The sequence below is a fragment of the Leptodactylus fuscus genome, chromosome 6, assembly GCF_031893055.1.
Source record: "Leptodactylus fuscus isolate aLepFus1 chromosome 6, aLepFus1.hap2, whole genome shotgun sequence".
In the NCBI taxonomy this organism is placed as follows: domain Eukaryota; kingdom Metazoa; phylum Chordata; class Amphibia; order Anura; family Leptodactylidae; genus Leptodactylus; species Leptodactylus fuscus.
This window is the reverse complement of record NC_134270.1, coordinates 30767047-30783591: the sequence shown is the minus strand read 5'-3', so window position 1 is coordinate 30783591 and position 16545 is coordinate 30767047. Positions and strand designations below refer to the sequence as shown.

The window sequence follows — 16545 nt, the reverse complement described above, 5'->3', positions numbered from 1 at the left end:
GAGATATACTAAGCTAAATGCACCAGAAAGCTTCTTCCCATCCATGCCTTACACAGCAGTCATTTTGTGTTCCATACACTTTTTGCGCCCCACTTGAAAAAGGGGCTTGACTAACAAGGAGAGTGATGTAGTTGAAAGGGACTTGAAGGGGTTTCCCAGAATTTTTTTTTTTTATTTAAGGCCTAACTTTATTTTAAACAAAACAAAATAGGACGGTTCAGCCCCTCAACCACTATGTTTGAGCTACCCAGCGTAAAGTTTATGCACTTGATAAAGGGCATTTAGGCCCGAAACACGGTGAGTCTGTGTTGTGCACTCCAGTTTTTTCCCAATAAATCTATTGAACTGTGAGCGCGGTCCTTTTGGTTTTTTACACAACTTTATTTTAAAGGGATTCTATCATTAAAATGCAATTTTTTCTGGGTACCACGTCGGAATAGCATTAAGAAAGTCTATTCTTCTCCTACCTTTAGATGTCTTCTCCGCACAGCCGTTTGGTATAAATCCCGGTTTTCGTCAGTATGCAAATTAGTTCTCTTGCAGCACTGTGGGTGGGCTCCAGTGCTCAAACAGCACTGGGGGTGTGTCCAATGCTGTGAGAGAAATCTCCAGCGCCACCTCCATCTTCTTCAGGAACGGCCTCTCTTCATGCCTTCTTCTGGCGCTGGCTTCAAACTTCTAGGCCTCGGGTAGCCAATTGCACACGGCTGCTACCACAAGAAAATGGCCGCTTACAGTACTGTTTTAGCGGCCATTTTCTTGTGGCCGGCGGGCGTGCTTTGTCCTAGGCCCGAGGCCTAGAAGTTTGAAGCCAGCGCCGGAAGAAGACTCGTGTAGTGCTCCTTCCTGAAGAAGATGGAGGCGGCCCTGGAGAGTTCTCCTGCAGCATTGGGGACGCCCCCAGTGCTGTTTGAGAGAACTCATTTGCATACCAATGAAAACCTGGATTTATACCGAACAGCAGCCCAGAGAAGACATCTAAAGGTAGGAGAAGAATAGCCTTCGTAAGGCTATTCCGACATGGTACCCAGAAAAAATAGATTTTAATGATAGGATCCCTTTAATATCTGACAGATATCCCTTACATATATCAGCCATGCAGGGCCACTTCCGCACCTGTACTACACATAGCATGGAGATGGGCCTGTGCCCTGTATAGTGACTGGACGCCATCATAGAAGCTCAGCTCCCTGTACTGATGACGTCATGTTCATCGATCACATGGTACAACACCAGATCAGTCCTGCATGCTGTGACCTCTTCAGCCCAATGATTTGTGGGGTCCCAGGTATCAGACCCGCATCAATCACATATTAATGACCAGATCAATATATAAGTCCCCTTTCCTCATCTAGGCCTCTGCTGATAGATAATTATAGTACATGATATAAACCCCAATGAACATGGTAAATATTAGTCACCGACCTGTCTGACGTATCTCATCAATCTGCTTTCACTAACTTATTACTTATCTCATATAAAACTCATTCTAAACCCATCCCCTCTGTTTTTCAGTCCTCATATAAAATCATTCCCACCTGGGGTCACCCTGTCAGAAGAAGAATACGGACCTGGGGTCGACATATTAAGTCATATTTATGACTGTGTTGCTTTAGAAAATGTTGAGAAAATACATAAAAAAGCTGTCAGTCTGTCCCTCCCACGTCATTCTGGCTTCTCGGGGTGACTGAATTGTTCCATTCAAGAAGTGTTTGCATATTGAATATAATGCGAGATTATTGCGTGCAGGAAACTTTTCAGACATAATGCTGCAATTACTATTACGGGGATTCTTTGGCGTTTTTGTGCTAATGAGTACTTGATTATAATAATTTCAGCCATTCCATGTGGCAATTGTTTTGGCTGTTCTTTTCTATACTTCCCTAATTGCCAGAGGCAACTGCTAGTCAGGGGTGGCATTACTTGGAACTCTGTGTCTTAAACTTGTAGGTACCCCCCCCCCCCACACATCACCACTCCCCAATAGAAAAGTGATATTCTTGAAAACTGAAAAGGAAACTTGAAAACATGAAGAGCCTTTGAGACAGATGCGACATCTTATATGGCTTACTTGATGACAGCTGCTCCTTTTCCGAGATCATATCGATATTCCAGATGTCCGTCGTGTAGGGCCAAAGATACAAAGTCCCCTTTGCCATCTGTTTTCTGACCATTGTAAAATAGAAGTCCATTGGGGTTGCTGGCAAGAAAGACTATTTCCATAGACAGTTTGTCGCTGAGGGAAGAAAGACATAATATGTTATGGAGGAATATGGTATACAGAATGGCAATAACAATGGCGCCCACACCAGTAGTATTATCGATGGGATGTTTCGTGTGTAGTGTTAGCACAGGATGTTCGTCTAATGATCAGCGACCGTCACCAATGATCAATGATGTGAGTGAAATAGGTGCTCAGTTTCCCTGCAGCGCCACCACAGGTGAAATTAAGCATTGCACAGTGTCCATTAAGTTAATAACTTATAACCTATGAATAAGATAGGTGATAACATTGATCAGTGGGGGTCTCTCACAGATCCTGAGAATAGGGTTCTGCTTCAACTGTCCTGATGGAGTGACAAGTCAAGCATACACACCACTGCTTTATTCATCATTTTCTATGGGAGTGTCAGAGATAGCTAAATGGTGTACCTGGGTATATCTGATATGATGAATGGCGTGACAGTGTGCATGCTCTGCTTGCTGTTCCATCAAGATGGGAATCCTAGCAGTCAGACCACCACCAATAATAAACTTGTCCCCCATACACATCGATACGGGAAAACTTAACTTACTAAAACCCCTTTAAATCATTTGTCTATCCATGTAATGTATGGACACCCCAAAGCAAGAACCACCATATGTAACTATATGTAGGTGAGGGTTCTGGACAGTCGAGCTACCTTCTTAACTCAGCATTTCTTATGTATTTGGAAATAGGTTTTCTGAACTGCTGACAACTCTTAAACTACTAACGCATTTCCGATTATCCCCAACACCATGTCTACAATAGAGCATGAGGCCTTCTCTTTTTGCACGTGGTTCTCAAACATTTAACATCATGTCCATGTCGACTAGAAGGATCTCCTGCCCAACCAGGACTCTCAATAGAGCAAACACTGGTATTTCACAGGATGACTTTTCGATATTTTTGTTAATGCATATACCAATTGACTTTACGAAGATTTATTTATGGAGATATTCACAATTTTGGTTTAAGACAGCAGATACGTGGACTTACGTTATATCAGTGGCAAAGGTCTGGAGTCCCTTCAGTTCCAAATAGGAGAAGCCATTAAAATGAGGTAGGAAAGGCAAATTTAGATCCTGGTCGCTGACTGTGAACACAAAGGACAGGCATACAATGAGCACAGCTGCCTCTCACAAATAGTCCAATACCTTCTGGTGTAACCTGCTGCTTTACCATATGATGAGACTTCAAGTGGTATATGGAGGAATGAGTAACTACAGACGCAAAGGTTGGCAGCCTTCCAAGCATTGCAGGGTGCTTGTGTACAATGTCTTATACGTTCAGTGTTTGTGCCATCAAGAGGTGTGCTATTGAACTTGACAGTCTCACTAATCCGGTGCGATTACGCTCCGGCTCATATTTACCCATGAGAAGCCAAGCAAGATAACAGGATGCACAGTCCTGTATAATGAGCATAAATGTAAGCTCTATATCAATATCCCCACCGATTTGTATTGAGAAGCTGTGAATATGATCTTATAACTTACTCTTTTCACAGAATTCTCCCTCTCTGCCCATCGGGCATTCACACTTGGCCCCACCTTCTGGCAGCACCAGACAAATTGCTGACACGTGGCATGGGTTGGGATCACAAGGGTTTCGTTCATCTGCACATGTGGGACCTAAAAGCAAAGAACATCTTATGTCAAGCGATAAACCAATGAAATTTATACCACTAATATACAATAAAGAGGGATTCATTATATAGTTAAAGGCACGGTTCAGTCAGATGATATAAGTTATGACCTAGGGGTTATACTTACCTGTTAGTTATTCTTCTCAGATTTAGCATTTTTAGATGCTTTTTAGTTCATAACTGTGATCTGTGACTACAGTTTACCTGCAGTGCCTACGTGGAGTCTGAGGTAGTCTTAGACACACCTCTTTTAGACGCACCTCCTGCTCTGCTCCTCCCCCTTTAGATCTGGCTCCTCTGATTGGCAGTTGATCAGTAACTTGTAACACTTACTAAATGAGTCATGACTAGAGATGAGCGAGTAGTATTCGATCGAGTAGGTATTGATAGAATACTACGGTATTCGAAATATTCGTACTCGATCGAATACTACTAGCTATTCACAGTAAATATTCGATTCAGAACCAGCGTTGATTGGCCAAATGCTATACAGTGTATAGCATTCGGCAAATCAACGCTGGTTCTGCAGCAGGCTCGTCCTTGCTAGTCGGGAGAGCTGGCAGCTTGCTGTTACGAGGGAGCTTACTTTTTCTCATAGGAATGAATTGACCAGCGTTGATTGGCTAGTGTACAGCATTCGGCCCATCAATGCTGGTTCTGCCGGAGGCTCGTCTGTGAGGAGGCGGAGTCTAAGATCGGACCACAGCAGCCTCCGTTGTGGTCCGATCTTAGACTCCGCCTTCTGAAAGACGAGCCTCCGGCAAAACCAGCATTGATTGGCCGAATGCAGTACACTGGCCAATCTACGAATCTCGAATATTTCACTGTTTGCTCATCTCTAGTCATGACGGCTGTTTTAAGCATAGTCATCAAGTATTTGCCTTATGTGAAGGGTCTATTACATCTTAGGTTTTAGAAACCTCTATCAGAGCCATGAGCGTACGACAAATGTCTGTCACGCCATGACACCCTCATTATATTCCAGTAACGTATAGTCTTTGCTTCCAGACGCTGACCATAGTGACTAACAGCAAAAGACACAAACACCAGTCACATTCTCCAGTTCAGCAGAGGGCCCAGTAACACGGCCCTTAAATTGTGAGCAAGATGGTCAATGAAATTGAAAGATGTCTGATACTTTAGATTGAGTTGTATATGAGGTCATCTGGGAGTGAGGAAATTGGTTAAAAAATGTCAAAGTGGGTGAAATATACTCTATCCTGAAATGAAGTTCAACTAGTGTCATTGGCCATAGCGGTGACCCACTTAGCGGTATTTTAGGACATTTCAACCCCTGAAAACACCATTAATGATCAAACTGCAAGGCTACATGGTCAGCCAGTGAGGGTTGGACATGATATTGAATAGCTAAACTGGATTTTTTCCTGTGGTGTAAGCGCTAAAATCCACCTCAAAATCCGCCCCCTCACAATAGAGGCCTATGTAGACCGCTAATGTTTCTTTTTGCGGTTTGTTCCCACTCATGAGAAAAAGAAGCGAGCTGTCCTTTCCTCAGGTGGATTCTGCAGCTGATTCAGCTACGGGGTCTGCCTCGCGACACCACCCTCCAGACTAGGCCCATTCATTTAGGCCTAATCCGGAGCGGAAAGCTGCGATGGAATGTGTTCACTGGAGCCCGTGTGAACTAGCTCTATCTACTAGCCAGTCTTGGAATGGGAAGATGCGTCTATAAGATATCTTCTTTTCTCTATCCAAACATATACACAACTCAATTCTCATTCAATCATGCATTAAATTATCTGGGCTGTGTATGGACAGTCATACTTATCTGTCTATAGGACGCTTTAGTCTTCTGTTATATTACAGAAGATTACCTGTATAGCCATGTTGGCACTGGCAATGGAACATCCCTGCTTCTTTGACTTGGCACATAGCCCCATTGTGACAAGGGTTGGGTTGACATGGGTTGTTCCCACACTCGCCCACACCGCTTCCATACAAGACATCTGCCCCTTCCTCCTGTAAGGTGTACACTTGGTTGTTCACATCCAGAATACGAATGCAGCCCTTGAGACCGGTCGACACAGAAGTCCGTTCCGCAACCCTACAAGAAGAAGCAGTGGTATATAAATAACGTGCCAGCGTCTTTGCTCTTTTTAGACAGAGTCAGAGAGCATAGGGCCGTGATGGCAAACCTATGGCACAGGTGCCAGAGGTGGCACTCAGAGCCCTCTCTTTGGGCACCTATCCGTGGAACAGATTATATTACAGATACTGTGTGGGGGCCACTGTGGAGCTGATTGTACTGTGTGGGGGCTACTGTGGAGCTGATTGTACTGTGTGGGGGTCACTGTGGAGCAGATTGTACTGTGTGGGGGGGTCACTGTGGAGCAGATTGTACTGTGTGGGGGTCACTGTGGAGCAGATTGTACTGCGTGGGGGTCACTGTGGAGCAGATTGTACTGTGTGGGGGTCACTGTGGAGCAGATTGTACTGCGTGGGGGTCACTGTGGAGCAGATGTACTGTGTGGGGGGTCACTGTGGGGTAGATTGGACTGTGTGGGGGTCACTGTGGAGCAGATTATGCTGTGTGGGGGTCACTGTGGAGCAGATTGTACTGTGTGGGGGTCACTGTGGAGCAGATGTACTGTGTGGGGGTCACTGTGGAGCAGATGTACTGTGTGGGGGTCACTGTGGGGTAGATTGGACTGTGTTGGGGTCACAGTGGAGCAGAAAGCTCTATAAAGCCTCATTCATAGGATCATATTTAGCAGGTCTGTAATTGTATGCAATTATGGATCTGCAAAGTATTAAGGTTAAATTGCCGTGTTGGCACTTGGTGATAAATTAGTGGGTTTTGGGTTGCAGTTTGGGCACTCGGTCTCTAAAAGGTTTGCCATCACTGGCATAGGGTATCTTGGCAGCCAAGGGGTTATGACATAAATTTCAACAATTCCAAGAACTGTCTGGAAAAATAGCAGAACAATATTGGAAATTCAAATAGGTTTCCCAAATAGCCATGCAGCAGGGTGCATCATCTCATTCCTCGTGTGCCAAGTTTACTGCGGGCTGAAATACTTTATTATTCATATATCTGGAACAGTAATAACCTCATAGCCTCCAGTCATTTTTCTTGCAGGCATCAGGTAGATGGTGTGGTATCGTGCAAGCAGAAGATTTCATGAGCACTCACTCTATTTTCATATTCTATACATAGATGAGCATGATTATTGCTGTCATTGTAGTGACATCATCAAACCTGACACCTAAAACATCATTTACTGTAAATTCATTTGTCCTAAGGAAATGTTGTAGCTCCAGGCTTTTGAACGTAGGTATGCTGGCGCTCAATAGTGTCACATTCAGGAGTAGATCTAATGTCAGACATTGGCTCTGACATCTCATGATTTCTTGCACATTCCGTACAGTAAATTGTGGAAACGTAAACCTGGTATTGACTTGACAGATATAACAATGCTACTATGGTAACGCGGAGCCCTGGCATGACTAATGAGGTCAGTCCCACTAATATAAGATAATCTTAAGATTACGGGTAATCAGTGGCCAAACCCTTCGGAATGGAACTCTTTCAATACATATTAGGTTGGCCAAACCCATCGATTTTGCAGGATCACACAATCTCATATATATGAGATGCTCAGCTGGCATATATCAGGAAAAGAAAGAATTTTGCATGTTGACTGTCCACATAGCATTGAAAACTGATGTTGAACCGAGCATGCAAGTGTATGGGAAGTTTGTTGTTCGCTCAGCAGCCTACAACTATTGAGCTTGCTAGGTGTTATCTCAGTATACATACACATTCATCTGGTCTTCAGGAGCTCCTCCTATGAACAAGTCTGTATCTAAGTTTAGGCCGTCTGTACCCGATGGACTCTCTCCATTCACATGGGCTTCTCCATCCACAGACAGCATGCCGCTACGCCGGTTACGGTTCACCACAAGCTGGTGCCATTTGCCAGGTTCCACAGGCACTTTACTAGTAATTATTCCAGTTCCAGACCCAGTATTAAACCTGACGGAAAAGAAAACAGGGCTTAGACAAGGGGTGTAAATACTAGAAAACCAGGGTAACAATTGTCTTTAAGAAAAAAGTAATACCAATTATTGGAGTGGTACAGAAAGGTGATATTGTACTACTACGACTGATACTACTACTGGTACTACTACCATTACTACTACTACTGGTACTACTGCGACGACGATGACTGGTACTACTACTACCGGTACTACTACTATGACTGGTACTACTACTACCGATACTACTACTACTATGACTGGTACTACTACTTCTACTACCGGTATTACTATGACAACTAGTACTACTACTACTACCGGTACATCTACTACTACTGGTACTGCTACTACTACTACTGCTTCTACTACCGATACTACTACTACTGGTACTACTACTACTATGACTGGTACTACTACTTCTACTACCTGTATTACTACGACAACTGGTACTACTACTACCGGTACATCTACTACAACTGGTACTGCTACTACTACTTGTAGTACCGGTATTACTACGACAACTGGTACTACTACTACTACCGGTACATCTACTACTACTGGTACTGCTACTACTACTTCTACTACCGGTATTATTATGACAACTGGTACTACTACTACTACTACTACCGGTACTACTACTACTACTGGTACTGCTACTACTACTTCTACTACCGGTATTAATATGACAACTTGTACTACTACTACTACATCTACTACTACCGGTACATCTACTACTACTGGTACTGCTACTACTACTTCTACTACCGGTATTACTACGACAACTGGTACTACTACTACTACCGGTACTACTACTACTATATCTACTACTACCGGTACTACTACTACTACTTCTACTACCGGTATTACTATGACAACTGGTACTATTACTACTACTACCGGTATTACTACAACAACTGGTACTACTACTACTACTACTACCAGTACTACTACTACTACCAGTACTAGTACTACAATGCAGTAAAGTACACTACAGTCAGTAGCTTCATCCGACCTCTTATATATATGAAAATAAAATAACTAGAAAACAGAATCACTTGGGTACTGAAGAGTTAATCCACCTACCTGAGCTCTACAAATCCATTCACTACCGCCAGAGAGATGAAATCCTTTCCTCGTGTCTGGCCATTGTACAAGAGCAGACCGTTCTGCTCAGAGGAGCGGAACTCCATGGCTATGCGTACGGTGTGATATGCCTTCATCATCTTAAAAGCCAGGTAAGACTTGCCTCCAAATCCAGGGATGAAATAATGAATATCTACAATGTCAATGCAAATGTGGTGTATTATAATGTGTGCAAGAAAAAAAAATTAAGAAACTTTCAGAAAAATTGGGCTGGTTGTCTTCTGGTATTCGGTGGTGATCAGACAGCTCTTGTGTCAGCTTATGTTTCTAACATATCCAATAGCCCCATTGGTGTCACTCCAGAAACCTGCCGTCTTGGTAGGGTGGGAAACCACTATATACATTAGATACTTGGCCAGTTCTTCTGAAATCGGCAGATTTAGCCAACATTAACGTGTGACGCCTGGGTAACTCTAATGAGTTCTAGAAGAAAGATATCACATCTATGATCAGTTTATAGATAGGGTTGAGCGATCGGGATTGGAAAAGATTGGATTTCGATCGGCGATTGAGTAAATTTCACGATCGCGATCGGAATTCCGACCCGATCTTTTCCAGCAGGATCGAGATCGGAGGTTATCTCAAGATCGGCTCAACCCTAAAAGTGACTTTTCCCATAGAGAAGCATTGACTAGGGCTGAGGATCGGGTTCGGAAAGGATCGGATTCTGATCGGCGATCAAGCAAATTTCACGATTGCGATCAGGATCGAGATCGGCTGGAAAATGATCGGAAATCGGATTTTAAAATCTTGAGATTTCAAGATCGGCTCAACCCTATTTATAGATATTTCAAGGATTTCCATAGATGATTCCAAGTGGGATGAATGAAGACTATATCCGGGGCTATATGGCCCAGCTATTAGCCCGGCCAATACTACAATAGGCTTGTTTGGATCAACAACATATCGTACATGTAAAAAGAGGATAAAAATGGCAGATTAGAATATTGTGCGAGTCACGTAACGTTGGACTAAGGCTAGGGCAACAATTTCCCATTGTGAATGATTACCGAATAATTTTATAAGCAGAGGTTTGTGAAAAAATATGAGAACATTTGCCTCTTTTGCATTTTAATAAAGCCACCCATAACACATCTCTCATATCCTTTACGTGGGGAAAAAAAGGCCGTAATCTTACTATGGAAATCTCATAATATTAACATATTGTTTGTGAAAGGCTTCAAAAATACTGCGAATATTACAAAACTTGTAGACATTTTAGGCATTGTTTTTTTGTCGTTTTTATGGATCTACCGTGAGATATTTGCATATAACTTGCCGGTCTTCCCAGACAATAAGCCTTGCTCTATATTTGTTGCCTACACTGAAGTCTATTTGTCATGGATCACGTTTCTTAACAAAAATACGGTAATGATAGCAAAAAATGAAAGCTATTTTTAAGGATTTATAAATTGATACCATATCTCTAGCATAAGTTTACAATGTCAGATCGGTTGCGGTGAGCACTGCAGCCTTTTTATGACCCAGCACAGCACCATTCATCGGTAGTGGCTGTACCTGGTACTACACATGGCCCCATCCTATTCACATGAATAGGATGAAGCTAAGTAAGCTACGCTACTGCACAATGCCGTTGAGGTGCCTGGTAAATAATGAAGATACCTTGCATCCCCTTCCAAAAAACTTGTAGTGGGGGTTCCAGGAATCTGTCCTGTCATACCCTTTAAGATGGTACATAACTAAATAGGTATTCCGATCTTATAGTCATACCACTAGAATATGCTGTACCATTATGACCGGTGGATATACAACAAATGGGACTCCTGTTGATCTGGAGAATGAAGGGTCAAGACCCCTTTGGCTTCTTTACTCTACACCTGCTCAATACCAGTGACACCCAATGGTCATTAGAATATGGTATACCCTAGTAATATGACATCATTTACTATAAGAAGACGAAACCACCATACTATACTACCTTACTATAAGTAAGAAAACCACCATAAAGCATTTATTTCTAAAGACTTCTTACTTTTTTCACAGACAGCTCCACCCTTTCCTGCGGGGCAGCTACAAGTAAACTCCTTCCCATCATCCTCGCAGGTGCCACCGTGCATGCATGGATGTGAGTCACACGGTCGTGATGTTTTCTTGGCAGGTGCAGGACCACGGGATGGTTTTCGTCTAGGCGCAGGTGGTGCCGTGGTCATTGGCCTCTTGGTGGTAGTAGCTGGTTTTCGTGTGGTCATTCTCACGGTGGTCACTGGGTGTTGGAGGAGTGGCACTGGAGTGGTCTTCACGGTTGTTGTTCTTCTAGGTGTAGTAGCCATGGTTGTGGTAGACGGCACCGACATAGTGGTTGTTGCAGTACTGGTAGTTGCCATAGTGCTGGTAGTTGCTGCTGTTGTTGTAGTAGTCGTGACCATGGCGGGAACCCAGTCTAAGAAGGCATTTTAATGATACAATAGTGATCATTAATACTATAGTTAATCAATGTACTATAGAGAGGTTGTGCTTGTCGTGACCAACCCGAGAAGCTAGTCAGATGCCAAGAGCTATAAGGCACCTTTATGGTTATTAAAGTCCTGACTTAGATATAGTTATTGGTTTATTACAATAAAATAGTACAACCTAAGAGGAAGGGTTTCTAGCTTGCCTGATATCCTTAGGGTAAGTTCACATTGTGAAAAGTGAAGAGGAATTCAAGGTGGACTTCCACCTAAAATTCCTCTGTACTTTTTGGCCCTCCGGCTTTTCAACTCAAAATCAGCACCAAACTCCTTAGGCCGGGTTCACACGATGTCTTTTGGCACGTAATGTGCCACGTAGACGCAGCGGGAGGTTTTGCGGGCCATATACGCTCCCATTGTTTTCAATGGGAGCCAGTACCGTATACGCGGCCACAAAATAGCGCCGCGTATACAAGGTATCGTGTGAACCCGCCCTTAGTGTGAACGTACCCTAATTATGTTGTAAGGTTTGTTGAAGGGCCACACACTGATTTATAGGATAGGGGTCACTAGAGAGCGTTTTCTTCCTTTCAAGAAACCTAATTTGCATATGGTTTTCCCATGTAGCATTGCCTGTAAAATTCCATACTTTAGTTGGATCTCCTTAATGAAAGCCATTGTCCAGAGCTATAATAATGCTGTTATCTGTTACAGCAATGTCCCGAAATGTCCTTACGTTACCCTACTCCTCTATCATTCCTTAAAAAGCAATAAAATCTGACTGCAATATATCCAGTCACATGATGAGCTAGAATACCAGCACCATCTGTCAACTAATGCAATATGTTGGAAATATATCTGTGTTGTAATGTTGTAACGTCCATCAGAAAAGGGGTTAATGGAAACACAAAAACGGTTGTATTTCTCGTAAATCTAATGGTAGTGTGGCCAAGCTCCTGTCTCACTATGCCTTTATTCCTCTGGACACCATAGCTTGACCTTTCCATAGGAAAGTATTTCGGCCAGCACCAGCCAGGATCTCATCAGTGAGATTAATGTCTCCATATGCATTCATTTGTTAGAGCCAAGGGCCAAACTATCACGTCTACAATGAGAAAGGGAAAGTGCAAATATTGACATTTCGACATTACGAGGGTTCAAGAGGTAGAAATAAAGCAGAAGGATGTACCAGGGATCTCACCAAAGTCCAAGAACTTCACGTTGTCCTGAATTGGCTTCTTCACGGTGATTGCCTTCTTCTTGGTGCTCTTGAGTCGTGCCAGTAAAGCTTTCTGCACATCTAAGGCAGTTAGGCTTGTAGCTAAATAAGAGAAGAGGAATCAATGCAACCTGCCTGTATTATACCGCCATTACACATCAGAGTGCTCTCCCAATTACCTCATATACATGCACCAGCTGCCCAATGCAATGTAAGAACATACTGTAATGCTGCACTTGTGGCAGAAGTGCTCCCGGAGGACCGTCGCTGCCATGCAGGAGACATTACAGGAAAGCAACATTACGTATCTCCTCTTGTAGAACTGCCTTGTTTATTTTCCAGGCAAAATAATCTTTTGTGTACGACAAGAAAACCAAGCTATCCTGAACATTCAGGCATGCGGTAAGGTCTCGAAAGATTTCTTGAGAGCAACGCTCTAGGGCTATTTAGTTAGCGAAACTGCAAACACCAGGCTAGATAAAATAAGGTATTGTACAGATATAACAATCTAAATGGAACCCCAATCCTACTAATATTATAAATGTGAAAGTTTGCATGTTTGGATGCTTGTTCCTCAATCACGCCAAAACGGCGAAACGGATTTGTCTGAAATTTCACACATAAATACAATGGCACCCGGATTCGAACATAGGCTGCTTACTATCCCTGTAAATGACCGGGCTTCACAACCGTGAGCAATAAATTTAGGTTCAGTGTAGGCTAAAGGACCCGAGATGATGTCATCTCAGGTCCTTGAGCCATTCTTCGATAGGATCGCGCTATAGTGTGGGCGGAGCTATATAGGATGAAGCCAAGCATAGAGCGAGATACAGAAAATGGCGTCTCATGTGTGGGCAGGTGAGTACCGAACATGCTGCCTTGGTTTGGGGGCGCGGTGTGGATTGGGTGTACTGTTTCTGTGATTACAGCGGGGGCATGGAGGTGGGAAGGGGGAGAGGGAACTAGGCCAAATTTTGCCAACATCCATTTACCCATGTTGCCCACAACGGGAGGTGGACGCAACGGTAAATGGCCACAATGAGAGATGTGGCCGAGCATGGGCTTAGCCGGAGCGCAGCACAGTATGCCCACCATATGTACATGAGGCGCCTGGGGGAGGGGGCCGGGGGCGCGCGTGGGGAGGGGACGGAGAAGGCGCAGGGGGGGGGGGAGGAGGTGTGGGGGATGGGTTGTGTGCACGGGGGGGGGGGGTCACGGGAAATGCTAGACGGTGATATATTCAACTTTATTAAAGTGCATTGGCCCACTTAAATAAAGCAGTGGTCAGTGATCTTTCCAATGGCCGGACCTCCAGTGATTATAAAATTCTAAGTATGGCAATGTTTTGGGGGCCAAACCCTTCAAATGCTGGGATGAGAGGTAAACAAAGTATTTGGCTACTTAGGTCATCGTATAATTCGGTGCTATGCCTACTACAGATACATGGTGGGGTGAACAAGAAGCTCTAAGAATTATATGGAGGGAAACAGGGAACGATAGGAAAATGGGGGCCACTCATGGAATCACTGTTCTTCTGATAACTACCCTGTTGAATTTTTACATTCTCATGGAGGAAATGAAAGAGAAATTTCAGGCAGACTTCCATTTCCGCCTCTTTCCAGGGATGAATGAGGTTCACCAGCACAAAGACTTGCACAGACTCTTGTTATTTCAGCATCCTACACCTTTGAAAGCAATGGGAGGCAGATCGAGGGCAGAATTGGCGCTGATCTTGAGATGCCTTAGGGGCTGATGGTAGTGAGGCACATTGTAAAACTTCTGCCATTGGCAGCTTATCCTGCTCTCGATTACTAGAATATATAGAAAAAACATTTTAAGCTATTTTATTGAGGGTTTTTGAACTTGCTCACTGTGCAAACTCTACTTATGCTGCAACATATATTATCTGCATCTATGGGTGTAGGACATTTATGGATGAAAGCAAAATCTAGAGCTAGAGCTTCCAAAACTGATGTTGCCATTTTACATAAACACATCTCGGAATGACATAGAAAAGGATTCGGCAGCATTACTAATTACTTATATTGGTGGGAAATCTGGCTCGGCCTTGCTGATTTACAGCTCGGAGCAAGTGCTAATATGTCTGACTGGCAGGATACGTCAGGAGTTGTAGATCAAGAGCAATTGGCGAACCACAGATTGCCTAAACCTGCCACAGTTAATAGATGTTCAAGATAAAAATCTATGCTTGTACTTCATACCCTTGTCAGCAATACCAGATGGCTGTTTCATATTGGAATGGGGCATAGCAGGAATATATACAAGAGATGTATGGTATGAATAATGCTAAAACACCATCTTCTGTATTTAAGTTGAACCTGTCAGGTGATTTCTGCTGCTCTAGCTGAGAGCAGGGTATGATAGAGGGAGAGAAGACGAGCAGTGTGATATATAGGTTTATATTATTTGGTGCAGGATTTCTGTAGAAAAAGAAAAGTATTATAAATCCTGACAGGACTCCTAGGAGAGACGGTGAGAGTCCTGAGTAGTCCGCCCACACAGGAAGATTGACAGCTCTACCTGTATCAGTGTGTGTGCACAGAAGACTGCCAATCATCCTATGAGGGTGGGGTTATCAGGACTATCTCTTCAAGGAGTCCTGCTGGCCGGCAATCACTGTGTGTGGGTGGAGTAATAAGGACTCTCACTATCTCTTCTAGGAGTCCTGATGGCTGTCAATCACTGTGTGTGGGTGGAGTAATCAGGACTCTCAGTGTCTCTCATAGGAGTCCTGATGGCTGTCAATCACTGAGTGTGGGTGGAGTAATCAGGACTCTCAGTGTCTCTCATAGGAGTCCTGATGGCTGTCAATCACTGAGTGTGGGTGGAGTAATCAGGACTCTCAGTGTCTCTCATAGGAGTCCTGATGGCTGTCAATCACTGTGTGTGGGTGGAGTAATCAGGACTCTCAGTGTCTCTCATAGGAGTCCTGATGGCTGTCAATCACTGTGTGTGGGTGGAGTAATCAGGACTCTCAGTGTCTCTCATAGGTGTCCTGTTGGCCGTCAATCCCTGTGTGTGGGTGTAATAATCAGGACTCTCGCTGTCTCTTCTAGGAGTCCTGATGGCCGTCAATCACTGTGTGTAGGCGGGGTAATCAGGACTCTCACTGTCTCTTCTAGGAGTCCCGATAGGTGTCAATCACTGTGTGTAGGCGGGGTAATCAGGACTCTCACTGTCTCTTCTAGGAGTCCCGATAGGTGTCAATCACTGTGTGTGGGTGGAGTAATCAGGACTCTCACTGTCTCTTCTAGGAGTCCCGATAGGTGTCAATCACTGTGTGTGGGTGGAGTAATCAGGACTCTCACTGTCTCTTCTAGGAGTCCCGATAGGTGTCAATCACTGTGTGTGGGTGGGAGTAATCAGGACTCTCACTGTCTCTTCTAGGAGTCCCGATAGGTGTCAATCACTGTGTGTGGGTGGAGTAATCAGGACTCTCACTGTCTCTTCTAGGAGTCCCGATAGGTGTCAATCACTGTGTGTGGGTGGAGTAATCAGGACTCTCACTGTCTCTTCTAGGAGTCCTTAAGGCTGTCAATCACTGTGTGTGGGCGGAGTAATCAGGACTCTCATTGTCTCTTCTAAGCCTCCTGATAGCTGTCAATCACTGTGTGTAGGCGGGGTAATCAGGACTCTCACTGTCTCTTCTAGGAGTCCTATCAGGATTTATTCTGCTTTTTACTGATAAATCCTATTCCAAATCAAATAAATCTATATATCACAGTGCTTGGATTCGTCCCACCTATCATATACTGTTCTCAGACAGGGAAGTCAAAATCCCCTGACAGGATCTCTTTAAATATAATAAAAACAATGTAGCCTTGGATTAATGTTGATAAAACACAACCAACAATGTCATTATCCT

The 16545-nt window shown here is 43.8% G+C and overlaps 1 protein-coding gene across 2 annotated transcripts in view; it reads right to left on the bottom strand.

The window, feature by feature from the left end:
• Positions 1–16545, bottom strand: part of AGRN (agrin) — a 428413-nt gene that overhangs the window by 45456 nt on the left and 366412 nt on the right. For both annotated transcript variants that reach the window (XM_075279649.1, XM_075279650.1), the window contains 8 exons: positions 12630–12761; positions 11023–11430; positions 8970–9162; positions 7669–7884; positions 5723–5952; positions 3739–3873; positions 3242–3338; positions 2072–2236 (listed from right to left, as the gene is read on the bottom strand). In XM_075279649.1, the coding sequence (XP_075135750.1) occupies positions 2072–2236; positions 3242–3338; positions 3739–3873; positions 5723–5952; positions 7669–7884; positions 8970–9162; positions 11023–11430; positions 12630–12761 (1576 nt within the window). The remainder of the gene's footprint in view (positions 1–2071; positions 2237–3241; positions 3339–3738; positions 3874–5722; positions 5953–7668; positions 7885–8969; positions 9163–11022; positions 11431–12629; positions 12762–16545) is intronic.